General features: G+C 29.5%; 1 protein-coding gene across 2 annotated transcripts; it reads right to left on the reverse strand.

The window, feature by feature from the left end:
• Positions 1–4,860: 4,860 nt before the first annotated feature.
• Positions 4,861–11,078, reverse strand: LOC124835951 (alpha/beta hydrolase domain-containing protein VTE7-like). 2 transcript variants are annotated; one of them, XM_047310990.2, is made up of 10 exons: positions 10,694–11,077; positions 9,530–9,624; positions 9,348–9,445; positions 9,193–9,242; positions 8,511–8,606; positions 8,303–8,392; positions 7,941–8,033; positions 6,695–6,790; positions 5,462–5,527; positions 4,861–5,278 (listed from the first exon to the last, which is right to left on the reverse strand). In XM_047310990.2, the coding sequence occupies exons 1-10, from the start codon at positions 10,883–10,885 to the stop codon at positions 5,108–5,110; spliced, it is 1,047 nt and encodes a 348-aa protein (XP_047166946.1). In that variant the 5' UTR covers positions 10,886–11,077; the 3' UTR covers positions 4,861–5,107. The 2 variants fall into 2 exon arrangements, with proteins under 2 accessions (XP_047166946.1, XP_087964692.1); XM_088108566.1 differs by having other exon boundaries at positions 9,348–9,624; positions 10,694–11,078.
• Between the last annotated feature and the right edge of the window lie 6,120 nt (positions 11,079–17,198).

A 17,198-nucleotide genomic window follows, 5' to 3' on the forward strand; every position in this document is an offset into this window, starting at 1 on the left:
ACTTGGAGCTATTTTAGGATCCTAGAGCTGTTTGGTCATCTGTCAAGTAAGGAGAGCTAATTTCTTTGATTTTAATTGATAAGACAAGTTTTATTCGATGTTTGTATGATGATATGATAGTCAATTTGAGTGATTGAATGGTCTGGTGGATTTTGGTTTGTTGTATTGTAGCATTATTGCATGAATTTGGTTGGAATATCCCTTGTCTGATATTTAAAGAACCTTGTTGAGATTTCTTGTTGAATGTATCTGTTTTGATTGATTGAAATGATGGAGTTGGTGTTATAATTGATAGCAAAAATGTTGTTAAATCTTGATGTCGCGAAAGATGAAAGTCGTGGCTGGGTTTTAGGTCTTATTTGGGGGGTTTTAATAGATGAATTTCTAGAGGAGTGGTTTTGGAGAGAAACCTGATGTTGGGGTTGGTGTCTAGTCCATTTAAGACTTGTGTAGGCTTTTTAGTCTAACTAAATTTGATGTGAAATGTTTATAATATGATATATGAGTTTTAGAGTTTTGATTTTGGTTTTGGTCAATATGTAGGTTAGGGATCAATTTTAGTCAATAAAGGGGGGCAGGGGGGTGGTGGTGGTGGAGAGAGGGGGTGTTTGATAGGTGAAATATGAGAATAATAGTTTTATGAGTAAAGTTGTTGTTTTATGTTTATCTTGAGGTCATTTAAGACTTAGTTAGTTAATACTTTAAAAATCTGGTTTAAAGCTTTTGAATTATGATATATGAGTTGTGGGTTGTATGTTGATTGGTTGCATCTTGATTCTTGACCAAATCACCAAATTGGTATCTATTTTAAGTTATAAATCTATTTTTGGATCAATTCTTGTGTCTAAGATGCCATTTTGATAATTTAGATGGGTATTGAGGGTAACTAAAATAGAAAATCATGTTGTTGTAAAAAATTGACAAGAATAATCAATTTTCAAACCTAGTAATCAATTATTTCAGTCAGAATTGCTTCCATTAGTATAAAAACAGCGTATAACGTCACGCGTTTAACGTCTAACCAATGAATAGCCAACGTTAAAAATGACCGGTGACATTTTTGTAAATAAATGCAATTATTAAACGTCGTTTAGAATTGTAATTCGACGTAAAATGATGTAAAACGTCGAATGTCCCAGTGTTAGACGTCAAAAGGTTTGTGAATTCAAAAAAAATTTGAGCGGGAGATTGAAAATTCATTCACTTTATCTTAGCGCGCGAGACCCTTTTCTCTTCTCAAACTTTTCTCGAACGAAATTTGACGACCATCACATATAATCTTTCTTTCATTTGATACAAATGCATTTTATTTATGATTTTCGTTTGTTTTGACCGATTATTTTCGTGCTTTTGTTCTTCATAGGCGCATTATGTTTTCTTTGTCACCGGTGACGACACTTTATTTCGACAAACCCACCTTTTGAAGAACTTATTTGTTGAACTTGTTTGTTGTTGTTGTTTAGTTGAACTTGTTTGTTGTTGTTGTTGTTTGATTGAACTTGTTTTTTGATTGAACTTGTTTGATGTTGGTTATTGTTGTTTGTTGTTGATACAATGTTCATAGTTTTTGCTTTATAAAATACCAAAAATTGAAATTTGTTATTTTTCTTCTTTTGAGGTCTCGTAGAGTTGTAAAAAAGACTCACAATTAATTAAAAAAAACAAAAAAATTGATTAACATTGTATATTAACAAAATTCGATGTTAAGTTAATGTCGTATATTTACAAAATTCGATGTTAATTTGACGTCGAATTTAAAAAAATTCGACGTCAATTTAACGTCTCCTAATATGACGTCGTTCGCGAATTAATCGTTAAAAGTCCAAAATATTCGATGTTGTACGCGATTTTTGTACTAGTGTTCTTTGCTGAAAAACTCTCTAGAATAATCGATTATCAAATCTGATAATCGATTATTTCAATAGGTATTGCTGTCTTTGCTTAAAACTTTATGGAATAATCCATTATCACGCATGATAATCGATTATCTCATAAGAAAATGGATATTTATGATTTGTGAGCGTGTTTATGTATATGTTTATGTATGGTAGTTGTTCACATACGATGTGGTGGTTATGATGGTATGTATAATTCTAATACATATTAATGCTTATTGGATGGTATATTTGTGATTGTGAGAAATATATGTGATGTGACAAGAACCTGAAAGTCTATGTCCAAGTAAGTTGTGATGAATGCTTGATGGTGAGACTCAATAAGCATGTATCATGATATTCTACCAACTATACAACTCATATAAAGATGAATGAGATTACAGAAAGAATGACAGAAGGTCTTTACTCTAGCCCTTTGGGTTTTAGGAGTGGAAGATTAACCTCATGGATAGTAGGTCTAGTTACCTTTGTTTATAACTATGTCAAGTATAAATACTATCATGAGTGCACACCTTCAGTGACGTCTATGTCAAGCATAGTATCAGGATAATTGAATTTAGAGTCAAATGTTTATATGTTTATAGAAGTTATAAAATGTTTTAATATTGAACTAATATGTAGGGTAGGAAATTGTCTATGAAGTTTTCTTTTGAATACTAGCTCACCCTATTGTTTTCTTTGGTTGTTCTTGGTGTGCTATTTGTTTCTTCTGCGATGATCACCTTATTAGTAGAAGCATATGAGAGCTAGGTATTGAAGTATCGCTAGTGGAGGATGGTGATGCTACAAAACATCTTCTTACATCTAGTGGTTAAGTTTAGTTCTCATAGATATAATTATTATTATTATGATTATTTTATTTTATATATCTGTATGAGTACTAAATCTATAATCGGTGAAAAATCTGTTTTATTTTATCAATTTTATAATATCTTATTTTACCTATGATTAACGGCTAAAATTGTAATGTTACAATTCTTAGTCTAATTCCTTTATTAGTACTTAATCCATCCAAATATAAAATTCATTGATTTATTTCTATACTGGCTTTTAAATTTTAAAATTGTAAAGAAAATTTTGTAAGATGTCAATTCAATTACCTAAAATAGATTTTGATTACAAAAGTTCAATAATATTACTCCTTTACAATACAATTGCATCGTAACTTCATTTAATATTTATGTTTGAAACATAAATAGTACAAACAAAGACAGCTTCTCAATAAGACTATATCAGTTTCATAGTAATTTAAAAAATATGTACTTCATTTGAAATCAATCTCCTTCTGCTGTCTTAAGTATCAGAACATCTAAGTCTTTCCAGCTAACTTTAAAATAATTTTAAAATAAACATCCTTTAAAAAATTATTCTTACCTAAATTATTCTTACCTAAGAGAGACTTGTAATATTTTAATTAATCTTTTCATTTGGCCCTATAGAATTACGTGTTATATACCTACCTTTTTCACTTTAAAATTATAATATTCTTTAACTTTTTTCTTTTAGTTGACAACCATAACTTCTCACTTCAGTGAATTAATCTATGTACTAATAAAACTTTCGAGATTTTTTACTCAAATTATCTGAAATCTCCTAATTTGTTTTCATTTTCCTCGATTATTTACTTTTACTAACAAACATTTGTAATTATAGTCTCAAATTTGAGTTTTAAGTACATAATTACATTAAATGCCAGATTTTTTTTCTCTTAGATTTTTACTTATTGGAAATAAAGTTTGGTATTTTTAAAAAGAATTTTGTTTTTCCTAAGTGTGAGTGTTGCTAATGCATTAATTTGAATAGGATTAGGAGAAAATAAAATTCCAACCATTTGATTTCTTTCTTTTATTAAATCTAAACCAAATCAACTGGAAAAATTGTTTTCAAGAAAAAAATACATGATATCATTAAGAAATTCAGACATGATTTTTTATTAAGAGATAAATAATAATTTTTTAATATCATGATGTACTTCATCTAAATAATAGAAAAAGTATAAAAATATTTATATAATATTATAAAACTTAACACACAATAGATAATAAGAAAAGTATATCGTTGGTAATTGTGATTAATTAGATATGTAAATCAAAATTCTATACTCAATCAATTGTTTAGGATGTTTGTGGTGTGATTTGGTTTGATTTTAGACTAAAAATATTACCATAGATTGGTCGGATTTTGTGAATTTATAAATATTTTGGTACCTATTATTTATTGGATAACTATTAAGCTTAAAAACATTAACAAGGAATAAATTTTAAGAAAAACATTACATATTGGTTGTTCTAAAACATCATATGATTATAATCACAAGTTTATAATAAATTTAATAGTCATGTTCAAAAGTTAATTAACTCTATACTACATTAACTAAAAAGTCTATAAATTACAAAGCCAACTAAAATAACATAACACTAGATTTTCTCCAATAGAAGCAATACTGAGAACAATTTCAATTGACAAATGTAAACTAATCAAACTGAATCTAGTAACATTACTATTTATAACTCAGGTTCATTTTAGTTATATGGAGTTAGATACTAGCCTACAAAACACTATCATTGTCATGTCATCTTAGCCAGAGAATAATAATTGAATAAATGGTACACATGCTAGACTCATAAATTTTATATTGTTCTATCACTATCAACAAATTACCAATCATGTTAGCACCATAACAAGCTTATATCATGGGTTGCTTTCTAGGGTGATAGTCCTGTTGTGTTTATTATGTCTTATAAAAAAAATAACACTTTACTCTTACCAAATCATGATTATTCATGAACATCACTTGTCCAAATTCTCTACTGAGTATTTTTTTTCAGTTGCTTTGTTAAGCTTTCAAAACATCAAAATCAATGTCCATCAGTTTAGTGTGTTTTGAAAGCTCAACAGAAAATTAGTACAAAAAAAGCTTACCAAATAATCCAAATTATCAAAGATGATGCTATTGTGCTAAGCAGCTTAGAACCATGAATAATATTAATCATTGAAAACAATTCAATCCCAGAAGAGCCAATCAGTATATGTAAAATGAGAATATAAGAAAGAGACATATAATATTAACAATGTCATGTTACTTTAGGAACTATCTTCCTCTAAATGGGGAAGGAGAAATTCTTAATCAGTTCTGTAGTTCTATAACCTTCAGGTTTGCCAAATTAACTTCACAGTTGCAGCTCTTTGCCAAACTAAGGAGAAATTCTTATTCAGTTCAATCTTGATACTTGTGCAGCATATGGATTCAATTGCTTAGCTTCTTCTCTCTGCACAAATTCAACAATTAATTTGATGGTAGAGTCTGGTCTTTCGAGATGAGGAAGATGACCACAATGGGGTATTTGGCGAATTGTTGCATCAGGTAATTCACAGTGGAGTTGCTGCAAGTGAAAAAGTTCAAAAGCAAACTTCAGTTATGATATTAGCATGCAATAGTGTTCCCTTGCAGTCCAATAAAGTGAAACAAGATGAGTCATGATCATTACTTTCCAGCATGTCAAACAAATATTGTACATTTCTGGCTAATCACAATGTTAGAAAAATAGTGCCACAGGGTAACTTACCACCGCAAACTTATTGCTGATGATGCGGTCATTTTCACCCCATATTATCAGTGTTTTCTGCTTTACCTGATAGACAAATTCAAAACATCTTAATGAGAATGATATCAAGTTTCTTAATAAAGAATGGAACTCCATCCTGGACATCCATTTGTTAGATATTCAAGTGAGTTTAAGTTCTACCTTAAGTAAAAATGGGAATGTTAACATACAAGGAAGAAAACTCCATATCTTATTACTTTAAGATTTTGGACTTAGGTGGTATCAGGTTTCTTACATAAGTTGATTCATGACTCATTGGTGTTATGCAAAATATAAGGGTGTGGTTCAACTTGAAACAGACTTTAAGCCTAAATCAACGAAACCAGTTTGTAAGATAAGGTTTACACCCACTTATACATTGTAAATTGAATTATCTCTAGTCGACATGAGATTTTCAATAATATACAATTATTTTTTCTTACATTAACCTCATAAAAATATTTAGCTTTCTATGTAACTCACATGTCTTCCAAGCCCATTTTCATCCTAATGAATAAAATCATAATTTTACTTTGTTTTTCTGGCAAAATATAGCTCTGATCATAAGTCTTGTTGAAGATATGATTTAATTAGGTTCAGTGTAAATAGGGATATAAGATATATTTATTAGATATGTAGTGATTTATTTTATTACCTTAATCATCCTGTACATACTATTATAAAATGAATGTGTGTATGCTCAGAATACACACTACTCTTGTAATCCTACAAGTCTAGTCTAGCACAAGTCTACATAATTTAAAATAAAAATTGTCAAAATAGAAAATTTCAAACAGCAATCAAAACAATGCAGACAACCTTCCAAACATTCCGGTTTATGTAGCTGTAGCATTAAATCCAACAAAGCTCAAATGATATTGACAGATGAATAGATAAATTTGCTCACAGTCTCCATCTGAGAAATGTTTGTTCTAAAATTTACTGAAAAAACTATGTAAAATTAATCATCTTATGCATTTTCCTTACAATATATGTATATACATATAAAGAGTTGCAAGAGAAAACATGAAATTATAGTCAAGTGGACCTTAGGAAGCATTTTTATTTCATTAATAACAATTGCATAAAAAATTGACTCATTCCATGGTGAAGATTAACAGTTCCAAGTATCCATGTGAGTTAAACCACTTCTTCAGTTCAAATGACACAAAAATAAGGCAAGCACTCATCAACAACTTGGAAAGCTTCACATACCTTTCCTATCAAAGGAGAAACATTGTAACCACCACTTGTCATAAAATCCACAGTAGCATCATTCCACCAAGGTAATAAACAATGCAACCGGCCAACCTATGCAATACACACGATAACTGTTAGCATTATTCATTCTTGCACATTCAAACTCAGACTATGAGAAGCTCATTGTGTGAAGGATCTTCTCATATATCCTTGGACAGACAAGAGATCCCTTGACAAGAGGATAACTATTGAGATACCAGACATGTAATTCTCATGTGAGATATTTCCAGAACATGAAAATTTATCATGTTTCATTTAAATAAAAGAGTTGTCTTCATTCATTCAAAGTGAATGGTTTTCTTAATTCATTCAAGATGATGAATTGTCTTTTCTAGATTCAATCCAATGGTTATAAATATAATGCTTCTTAACATCATTTGAATCTAGGAACATGTTGAGATGTTTTTTGTTAGAATAATTATGTTTAGAAAAGAGAAAATATGTTACAAAAAGGAGCTTGTTAAACTTCTATTCTTTGGCTCTATTTATAGAGCTAAAGTGTAACACAATTAAATACTTACAACATCCTAATCTTGAAAACAGATTAATATCTTCAAATCTACTCAACATCTTAAAGATTTGAAACATAAACAAAAAATTCCTAAAAGGGACTAAATTGTTCAATTTAAAACAAAAGATATTTAGCCATGTTTTTTAACATTGCTCCTGCCTTAATAAACATATTCCTAAAATACTAAATAATTCATTTTCAAATTAAAGATATTAAGGCATATTTTCAACACATGTTCTACTGATAGAGAAAATGATGTGACCATTCATGTTCATGGAATAAGTGCATGAATAGACATCAACTATTCATGAAAGACAACCTAAAGGAAAGTGCTTAGCCATGCCTTGAAGACATCATCCCCAGCTTTCTTCATCTCTTTTTCTTCTACCCTTCAAAGACTCAATCTTACCAACAATTCCTATGTAAATGTATTATTACAATTTCATTTTTTTAGGTTCTTGCACATAGGATCACACAATAGACATGTAATCTTCAGCTCATAACAGTGACAGCTCGTAATATTTGTTAGAATTTTCTGCTATCCTGTACAAAGTGCTTGACCATGTGATACTGAATTATCCAAAAGTAAAAACTGAAGAATGACCCATTGTGAAACAAAGAATGGATAAAAAGGACATGTATACCAGGTTACAACAAATAAAGCCGTAATTCTAGAATCAGAAAACTTACATTAGTCCAATCAAGGCTAGCGCTGAAGGAAATGTTTGTGAAGGTCAAATAGGTGGCATAAAGGCGTAATGGAAAGCTCTTCAATAAATTAACCTGATCCAAGAGAACAACAGTGGTGAGTTGTAACTTAATGAAAGTCCTTAAATTCCAAATCTCCTCATAACTACAGCAACTGATTTAAGTCAAAATGAAGGAACAAAAATGCCATTTCTAAAAGTTAAATGTCATATTATGAAACTCTGTATCATAAAGAGCCAAAAGAAACAAGCAGAAAAACTGCATAGAGAGAGATGGGGTTTGGTGTGATTTTGTTGTTAATCTCCCGTGTTAATAATAATATAGTAGTTTGGAGAGATATTCACCCCAGCATAGGCTACTGATCTGGGTAAGGTTGCCAGTTTTCCAGTTCCCTCTGCATATACACTAGCACCAATCAGAACAAGCTTCTCCACCTGAAAAGATGAACTGCAAATAAATGACCACAGGACACCAGAGTCATTTGATGAAGAACTCTTTTGCAAAATGGATCGTGGTGGGTATTTAGAAGTCAAATTATTGAATGGTACGTACAGCTTCAGGATAATTGACAGCAAAGTCAATGGCAACAGCAGAGCCAAGGCTTGGTCCAACTAATGTCATTGGCCTTCTGATGTAGCATTTCCAAAACTGTCATAGATAAATATCCATTTCACTCTCAACACAGTATGCAAAGAAATAAAAACAGATGTAGAAAGAAACTATAGTTATTGAATGCATCCTTTATTCAATTTCCTTAGACCATAGTTGATGAACTAGTGAAATCCTATAATTTATCTGAAATGTTTCTCCAATTTGATGACAACAAATTTACTATGTGAATAAACTGATTGACTTCTGTTGCTGTTGTCTTATTCATGCAATCAACAATACAATTTATAAACTCACATATACATAACTGTTGTACTCAAAATAGACAAAAACAGCTAACACATTAACTACCCATAAGACTCCAATGACTAATACATTAACTACCTGTACTGCTAATACATTAACTAGCCATTAGACTCCAACAGCTAATCCATTTAAGTTTATTCCAAACCCAACTCAATTCACAAAGTTAGATAATTTAGGGAAAGAATTTACTAGGTGGAGCAGATTTTTCAGATTTATTTACATCTTATAGCTGTGCAGACACCAACTGAGTTTCACTTTTCAGATTTAATTATGAGTTGGGGATACAATACAACATATACACTTACTAACACATTAGTACCTGATAGAAGTGATCACGCTTTGATACCACATTACAGGGAGGAAGTTTTTCTGATGGACAGAAGAAGAAAAAAAAAGAGGAGAAAGCATCTTAAAAATGTCATGAACAAAAGGGTAAGTAATAACATACAATAGGCAAAGTAATAAAAACCAAACCTAGATCAGAGAAACCCCAACCAAGAATGTCAATGGCCCAGGTCTCAATACCAGATTCCTCAAGCAATGGTAAGACATATCTCCATTCTAAACAAGAGCTGAATAACAACACAGCATGAGTTTCAGGGGTAACTTGTGCATAAAATGCATAAATAAATTTGTCTCTTGCATATTTTGAGCACCTGTCAAAACCATGTAGAAGAACAACTGGAGTTTCCTTGCTCTGCACCATTGGCTTCACACAACTACTCATGATGGGATTTTCTGAGAACCTAACCTAATTAAATCAGACAGTTATATGAATGTGAGGCACACTGGTTGGTACTCTATGCCAATGTAGCAGGTAAGAAGCATCATAGTGGAACAAACAGTGAAACTGAATTCATGAATGGATCAATTCTTATGAGTTCAGTGTCCATTAACAAAAACCAGAATCTGTGTTGAAAGTTATGTCAAAACTTTCTGAAGCTTTTAGTTGACTGCATCAAACTGTGTCCAAGCAAAAAATAAGAGAAAAATCTACTACATTCATAGGCTTAAAAAGTTAGGACTAGTTACAAGTTTTAAACAGAGGAAATCAGAGATCTCAGCAAGTGAAATGAAGATAATTTTCTAATGAAAAATACTTCCATTAATAATGTCACACAACAAATTATTTAATAAAAGACACATTCTAGAAGCACATACATTTTTCATTCCTGGCCAAGAAGAAACTCCGGAGTGTGTCGAAGGACCCAAAAAATCATGAATTAATCAGAAATAACATTAAAAACTCCAATGGACCACAACACAGCATTAGGGACCAAATCCAAAGAAATGCAAACCCATCCAATCTCCTCCACCTCTCCAAATATAATTCCACCCAACAAGTTTTCGTTGCAAAAACCATTAGAAACTAAAGCAAATCTCAAATCCAAAAAAAAAAAATACCAGAAGCTTGCTTACCTTTATTAAAAATCAAATAAAAAATGGAAAAAACCAAAGAAAAAATGGGTTTAAGCCAATCTTCACAACAGATTTTGATTTTTCTTTTCCAAAGAGGTGTTCACACATCACAAACCAAAAAACTATTGCTTGTTCAGAAAACTGTGGGAACTAAAAGAAGTAAAATCCTTTCAAATGTCAACACTTTGTTTACAAAAGCTTTGATACATAACTTGTTTTCCAGAAACATAGATTTACTCTATTAAACTAGAAAAAAGTATAAATAAAAACACATTATACTTGAAAGGAACAAAAGATTCGGATACCCTTTTAACTTTACACAAGAAAGATGCAAAAACAGTACGCAGAATATCAAAGGAAGAGGCAGGGAACTGAAGAAAGTAAAAAGATGAAATATTTACAGGCACCGGTAGCCTCTGAATCCGCATGGCGAATTTTCTGGCAGAAGGGTCTTGAATGGTGTGCATTTCTCTGGGGAGAAAGGAAGGGAAGGCATCGGCAGCAACATCAACCCGTGGAGAAGAGATTTTGGCATTGCATCTGAGTGGCAAAGACAATGCCGCAGAAGAACAAATGGACACAGAGAAAAACATGCTGGGTGGGTGCAGTGAAGAAGATGGTGAAACCTTATGCTGTGCCACAGTCACTCACACAGTGTCAGACATGCAGAGCTTGTTTTTAGAGTGGTGTAACTGGTGAGAGTACGTGTAAGAAGGTGGTGGCTCATGTGGGGTGGTGTTTAGGGACAAAGTGTCTTAGGGTAGGTACCCTTGTAAGAGGTAGCTACTTAGCTACTTCTATTTAAGATACTTCTATTTAAGATACTTCTCTACCTTCTTCCAACTCAACATCAAACAACAGTGTTCTGTCAATATTGATAATTATTACTATTATTGTACAGTGAACTAACTCCCATCTACCCCGTTTCTTCTCAAATGTATCTCTTGTCTGCATTTAATTACACACATGATGCAATGCCAGAAAACTTGTGTTGTGTTTGTGTACATAAAGGTTTTAGTGTGGAAACATATGCACACTCTTATCATTACAACCACTTTTGAGTATACTGTTGAAGAAAATGCACAAAAGTGAAAAATGATGTAATAGTTGGTGTTAGTGTTAACAAACCTTCACATGTAGCAAGGAAAAGTACCAAGTTTAAAGAACTGTTTCATTTTTTGTATGGCACATGTGACATTATGTTGTGCTCTATTTCACTAATCGTTGATGTTTTTTAATGATTTACACTAAGATTTTTCATTAAATCATATATATATATATACATTAATATAATATTTTTACATAACACATATCTTTTCATTAAATTTAAAGTATAATATTAAATAAATAATAAATCAATAAAAAAACTATATTAAAATATTATAAAAATATGATTTTTTTCTCTCTGTATATATAATTAATCTATAAATGTCTTAAAACAAAAGACAAACTAAAAATAATGAGTTTATGAGAATAAAAAAAGATGTAAGGGAATTAAAGTGTTTTATACGAGTATTTGTAGGTTACCGTATTTCACTGTTGTTTGGCATGTTTGATGTGAAAAAAGGATACAAAGATAGTAAGGTATTAAAGAAGTAAATGAATCCTTTGATTTGTTTTAGCAACAACTCCATGTGGTGGTGTCAGATAAAATAAATATAGAACGTACACAAAAATATCACAGCAGTACTTTGATCTCATATTTTCTCTTTCTGGAAAATCAAATCAAATCATGAATTGTATCCAAGCAAGTACATGCTTATATATATCTTTTATAGGATAAAAAACTATTCATATCAAGTGTTACTCTCCAAGTAATGCTGAGTTTTGCGCATAATTTACTGTTTAAAGGAAATAACGCAGACGGATAGTCGAAGTTTTCATTCGTTTGAATTGATTATTGAAAAAAAAAGAACGAGTGAATGGGGAATTTAAACTTTTTTCAATCATCTCACAAGAGACATGATTTGCAGAGATTGATGAATTATTCTCTTATATACTCTTGTCAAAATTCATGATCTCCATTATTAGATTTCAATTTTCTATTTGTATGGTTTGAAACAAAACCGGAGAAGGAGGTTCCATCTCTTCATAATTAATTTTATTTTTTTATAATAATATAATAATAAATATAAATAAAATAATAATAATAATAATAATAAATATATATATATATAAAATAATAATAGTAATAATAAGGTTTAATAGCCAATTTAGTCCCCACTTTGGTTGAAAAATCTCAATTTAGTCCCTCGTTATAAAAGTGTTTTACATTAGTCCTAACTTTTAAAATAGTGGGTCAGATTGGTCCTTTCTGTTAAATATAAGTTAACAAAATTAATGGATGATGATGTGACACAACTAGGACTAGCTTTAAGTTGTGTCACATCATCATCCATTAATTTTGTTAACTTATATTTAACAGAAAGGACCAATCTGACCCACTATTTTAAAAGTTAGGACTAATTCAAAACACTTTTATAACGAGGGACTAAATTGAGATTTTTCAACGAAAGTGAGGACTAAATTGGCTATTAAACCTAATAATAAATATAAATAAAATAATAATAATAATATATTATTATTATCATTTTATATTACTTAGGGGTATTTTGTTAATCTTCAACTTTTATTAATTAAACAAATTTTTTTTATCTTGTCACATCAATCAAATCTTCCACTAATTCTCACTAATTTTATTTCCAAATCCACTCTCAATTATCCACAAAAAATAACAAAAAAATTACCCTCAAATCTACTCAAATACATTCAAATCATCTCCTACAAATCATTACAAAAGAACAAAGCCTAAGAATATCTTGTTCTTCTTAAGTTTTATAAGTCAAATTCAAATTTATATTTCTTTCAAGTTATATATATATATATATATATATATATATATATATATATATATTAATTTTTAAATTTTATAAATAAATGAATGTAATCTTTTCGACTTAATGATGTTAACTTTTTTATTATACATGTGAATGGTCCAAACACTTTAAAAATCGGTGTAAAATAACATTTGAGAACCACGGTTAAAATGAGTTGTGATTAGGGTTTAGATCGGGTTGAATTGAAAAGAACGTAAAATTTTTTATATGAGTAAATTTTGATCTGATTTATTAAAAATTAGATTTATTTAGATTGAATATGCTTCCTTTTTTCTTTTTATTTCTTTAAATGAAAAAAATTAATTAATTTATCAATAAAATAGAAAACATTGTAATTCAAATATTTATTTTGTCTATGTAAAACTTTTTATATTAATTGATCCAATTATTATTATTTTAATTTAATCATTAAAATAATATATTATAAAAATCATAAAAAATTAGGATGAAAAAAAAATAATATGAGTTACTGAACCAATTCGTTTAACCTATCTAGATCAGACATAATTCAAATTTTTTCGACTTATTAAAAAATAAATCAGATGATTAATTAAGTCGGGGTCAAGTTGGGTTCGTTCGCTGGTGGACGAGCGTTCGTTCGCTGGTGGACGAGCGTTCGTTCGTCATCTCAGCATCCACTCATCAATTTTTTTAACGCCGTCCAGCCAACTTAACGGAAAAGACTCAATTGATATCAATTTTCAAAATTAAGGACCATTTTGATACACTTTAAAAAACGAAGACCCATCTGAGACATTCATACATAAATAGGGATGTCGCAAAGGATTAAACCTTATAAAATTTGAAGTTAAAGATAACTTCAAATCTTTTACACAGCTTTCAAGTTATTTACCTACTCTCTCCTGTTGGAGAAATTCAAGACTACTATTTATGTTTGTACCGAATTATTTGGGAAAATTGTTAGAATTTGATATGATTTGGTTTGTCTTTTATGGTTTAAAATAAATATTCTATAAAAGTACTTTTTAAAGTGAATAAGAGAAAAGAATAATAGTACAATGTTTTTACATTTATTTATACTTTATTTATTCACGTTTAAATATTTTGTTTCTTCGTACCAAGTACACTGTATCGGAACTAAGTACTTACGCGAAAGAGTGGGCTTCCACTTGAATAAAAGTATTCTTGGCTGTTAGTAAGATATATTTTAGGTTTAATAATTTGAATAGATGATAGTTTTTTACTCTTATTTATTACAAGAAAAATAGTTGTCTGATTACAGAAGCATGAATGAAGAAAAGAAACTTAAAATTGTGAAATTTACAGTTTCTTTTTACTCTACATTTTATCTATTTTTATTTACTTTTTTACTTTTACATATTTTCTAAATTTAATATTTTTTATTTAATTTTATATTTATATATGTTTATTTATCTCTCTATATTTTAGGTTTAATAATTTGAATAGATGATAGTTTTTATTTAATTCTAATATTTTTATCTATTTTTATTTACTTTTTTACTTTTAGGTTTAAATAAAAAATATAAAATTTAGCCTTAACTTTTCTTTCCACCATTGGCCTTAATTTTATGTTTAGAGAATTTTTTAATAATTTAAATTTATTAATTTTTAACTTTTTTGTTTGAATAAAATATTTCAACATTCAAAACATGTCTATATAATAAAGAATTGTATATTTTGTTTTTTGATATTAGTGTAGATCAATAAAGTAAAAAGATACTATCAAAATTACTACGTCCAAGAAAAAGACGTTGTGAGAGAAGAAGAACATTATAGGAATGTTTTCCTTAAAATCATATACTATGTCACATTGTATAAGCTCAATTTTTTCTTAAGGCTATGAGAAAAAGCTTTGAACCCTACAAAGTAGATTAAAGCTTGACTTCTCACCTAAAGACTACCTGCTCTCTTGAAATCAACTCAGTGTCCAACGATTATCTTACAAGATAACATATACAAAAAAGATCAACTGAAGAGAAAAGGTTGGTGGTTGGAGTAGGAAAATAAAAGAGGTGAAAAATAGAAGAAGAAAAGAGAAGAATAAAAAGAGAGAGTATGCTCAAGAAAGATCATCATTTATCAACTCTACCTCATCTCAAAGCTTAGAATTGAACTCAGACTATAATACTTGAACTAGTCATGATTGACTGAGGAACCAGGAGTGGTGATAATACTTGTAATCAAGAGTCACTTAAATTCGTTGTAATCTTTGATAATATTAACGGAACCCCTTAAGATTTCTTAAGAGAGAATTGAACATAACTCGATTGAGTTAATCCGTATAAAAACTATGCTTTATCGTTTTCCTTCCTTAAAAGTTTTTGATAAGTTTTCTATGACATTGTTTCAAGAATATCCTTATTTAGAAATCTTTTAAAAACTCATTAAATATTGTGAAAAGTTTTAAAAAGACATTATTCACCACCCTCCCTTTAGTGTTGTCCTATGTTCTTCAATTGATTTCAAAACTTATCTCAGGGATTAGTCCCTAACAGGACTTAAGGAAACTATCCTGATTGCAATGAAAAACATAAGACACGATTTTAAAAATTATTTATCTTCCAAAAGTAAAAAGAAAAAAGTTTTACTCATCAAAAGCAATGAATGACCACAAGTCGTAGGAGACATTATGAAAAATGAAAATCTCTTTTCAAAATGGTTTGTGTATACATGGTCAACCTTCTTGTTTTAAGAAAGGCATAATACCTTATTTTGTCCCCAGTTTCGCTCGAAAATGTCAAATTAGTCCATCCTTTAAAAAAAGCGTCAATTACGTCCTCACTTAATAAAATTTGTATCAATGAAATCCCTTCCGTTAAATCCGTACGAACGGCGTTAATTATTTTTCTCTTTCTTCTACTTCCTCAATTAACGTCGTTTGTACGGATTTAACGGAAGGGATTTCATTGATGCAAATTTTATTAAGTGAGGATGTAATTGACGCAATTTTTAAAGGATGAACTAATTTGACATTTTCGAGCAAAACTGGGGACAAAACAGGGTATTAAGCCTTTAAGAAATCATGTTTATGATGCTACTCTATAAGGCAATTTGTTGATGAATAGTCAATATAACAAGAGATACATTTAAAAAAGTCTCATAAAATAAAGCAACAAAGATAATCCAAACAAACTTAAAGTCAGAACTATTGGGATGAAATGATTGATTTAACCTTAATAATTTTTTTAAAAAAAATTATTTAAATGGAATTCACTAACATAGTTAAAGTTATTTTAAAAAAAATTCAATAAATATTTAATAAAAATGTCAGTTTTAAAATAAATAGCAGCATAAGACTTATACAAGAAATAAGTTTGTCCCAATCTGAAAAGTGACAACATTACTCCATTTTCACAAAGTTTGGAATTAAATTAAATCAAAGAACAAATATCAGAATTGAATTAAGACTCTCTCAAGTGATACTACTATTACGTAACTTTGATTTAAAACGTGATTTTTTAAAAAAAAATTGAAATCTAATTAAATCAGTTTTTCACAAATCAGGATCAAATTGAAGGACCAAGACATTTGTGGACTAAAGAGGGACGAAATAACTTATTAAACCTATTTTTTTTTGAAAGAAAAGTAAAAAAAAAAAAAGCAGAAGAAAAGAAAACTAAATAGTCCTAGGTACATTATTCCTAAATCATCAACCTTAGTAAAGTTGAACCATTAGCTGTAAGTTAAATTAACCTATATTTACTTCCTTATCTAAGAGTGTGATTAAAGAAAATATACCAAGATAGGTTAAGAAAGACTAATACTAGAAATAAAGGAAAATAAGAATGTACTTTTAAACTATGGACAATAATTACAGAAACTGAAGTAAAACCAGTATTCTACTTCTCTTCAACTATGGACAACGGGAATGTAGAGATACAATGTTTTTTATTTATTTTTTCTATTTTGTTTATCAAATATTTGCTCATTTTTGTCTGATAAATTGAGACTTTGTCATTTTTATCTTTGATATTGTAGTGACTGATATTTTGAAAGCATATGATAAGGCAATAAATAGACAATACAA

Source organism: Vigna umbellata, chromosome 3, assembly GCF_029865625.1.
Source record: "Vigna umbellata cultivar VRB3 chromosome 3, Vumbellata_1.0, whole genome shotgun sequence".
NCBI classification, from domain to species: Eukaryota; Viridiplantae; Streptophyta; class Magnoliopsida; order Fabales; family Fabaceae; genus Vigna; species Vigna umbellata.

What these genes read in the sequence shown, in the direction of transcription:
- LOC124835951 (XM_088108566.1), bottom strand. Translation starts at nt 10,885, where the DNA reads ATGTTTTTCTCTGTGTCCATTTGTTCTTCTGCGGCATTGTCTTTGCCA. An exon ending in AGCGTGATCACTTCTATCAG is followed by an intron (nt 8,607 to 9,192) that starts GTACTAATGTGT and finishes TATCTATGACAG; the next exon opens with TTTTGGAAATGCTACATCAG. An exon ending in CTGTCAATTATCCTGAAGCT is followed by an intron (nt 8,393 to 8,510) that starts GTACGTACCATT and finishes TCATCTTTTCAG; the next exon opens with GTGGAGAAGCTTGTTCTGAT.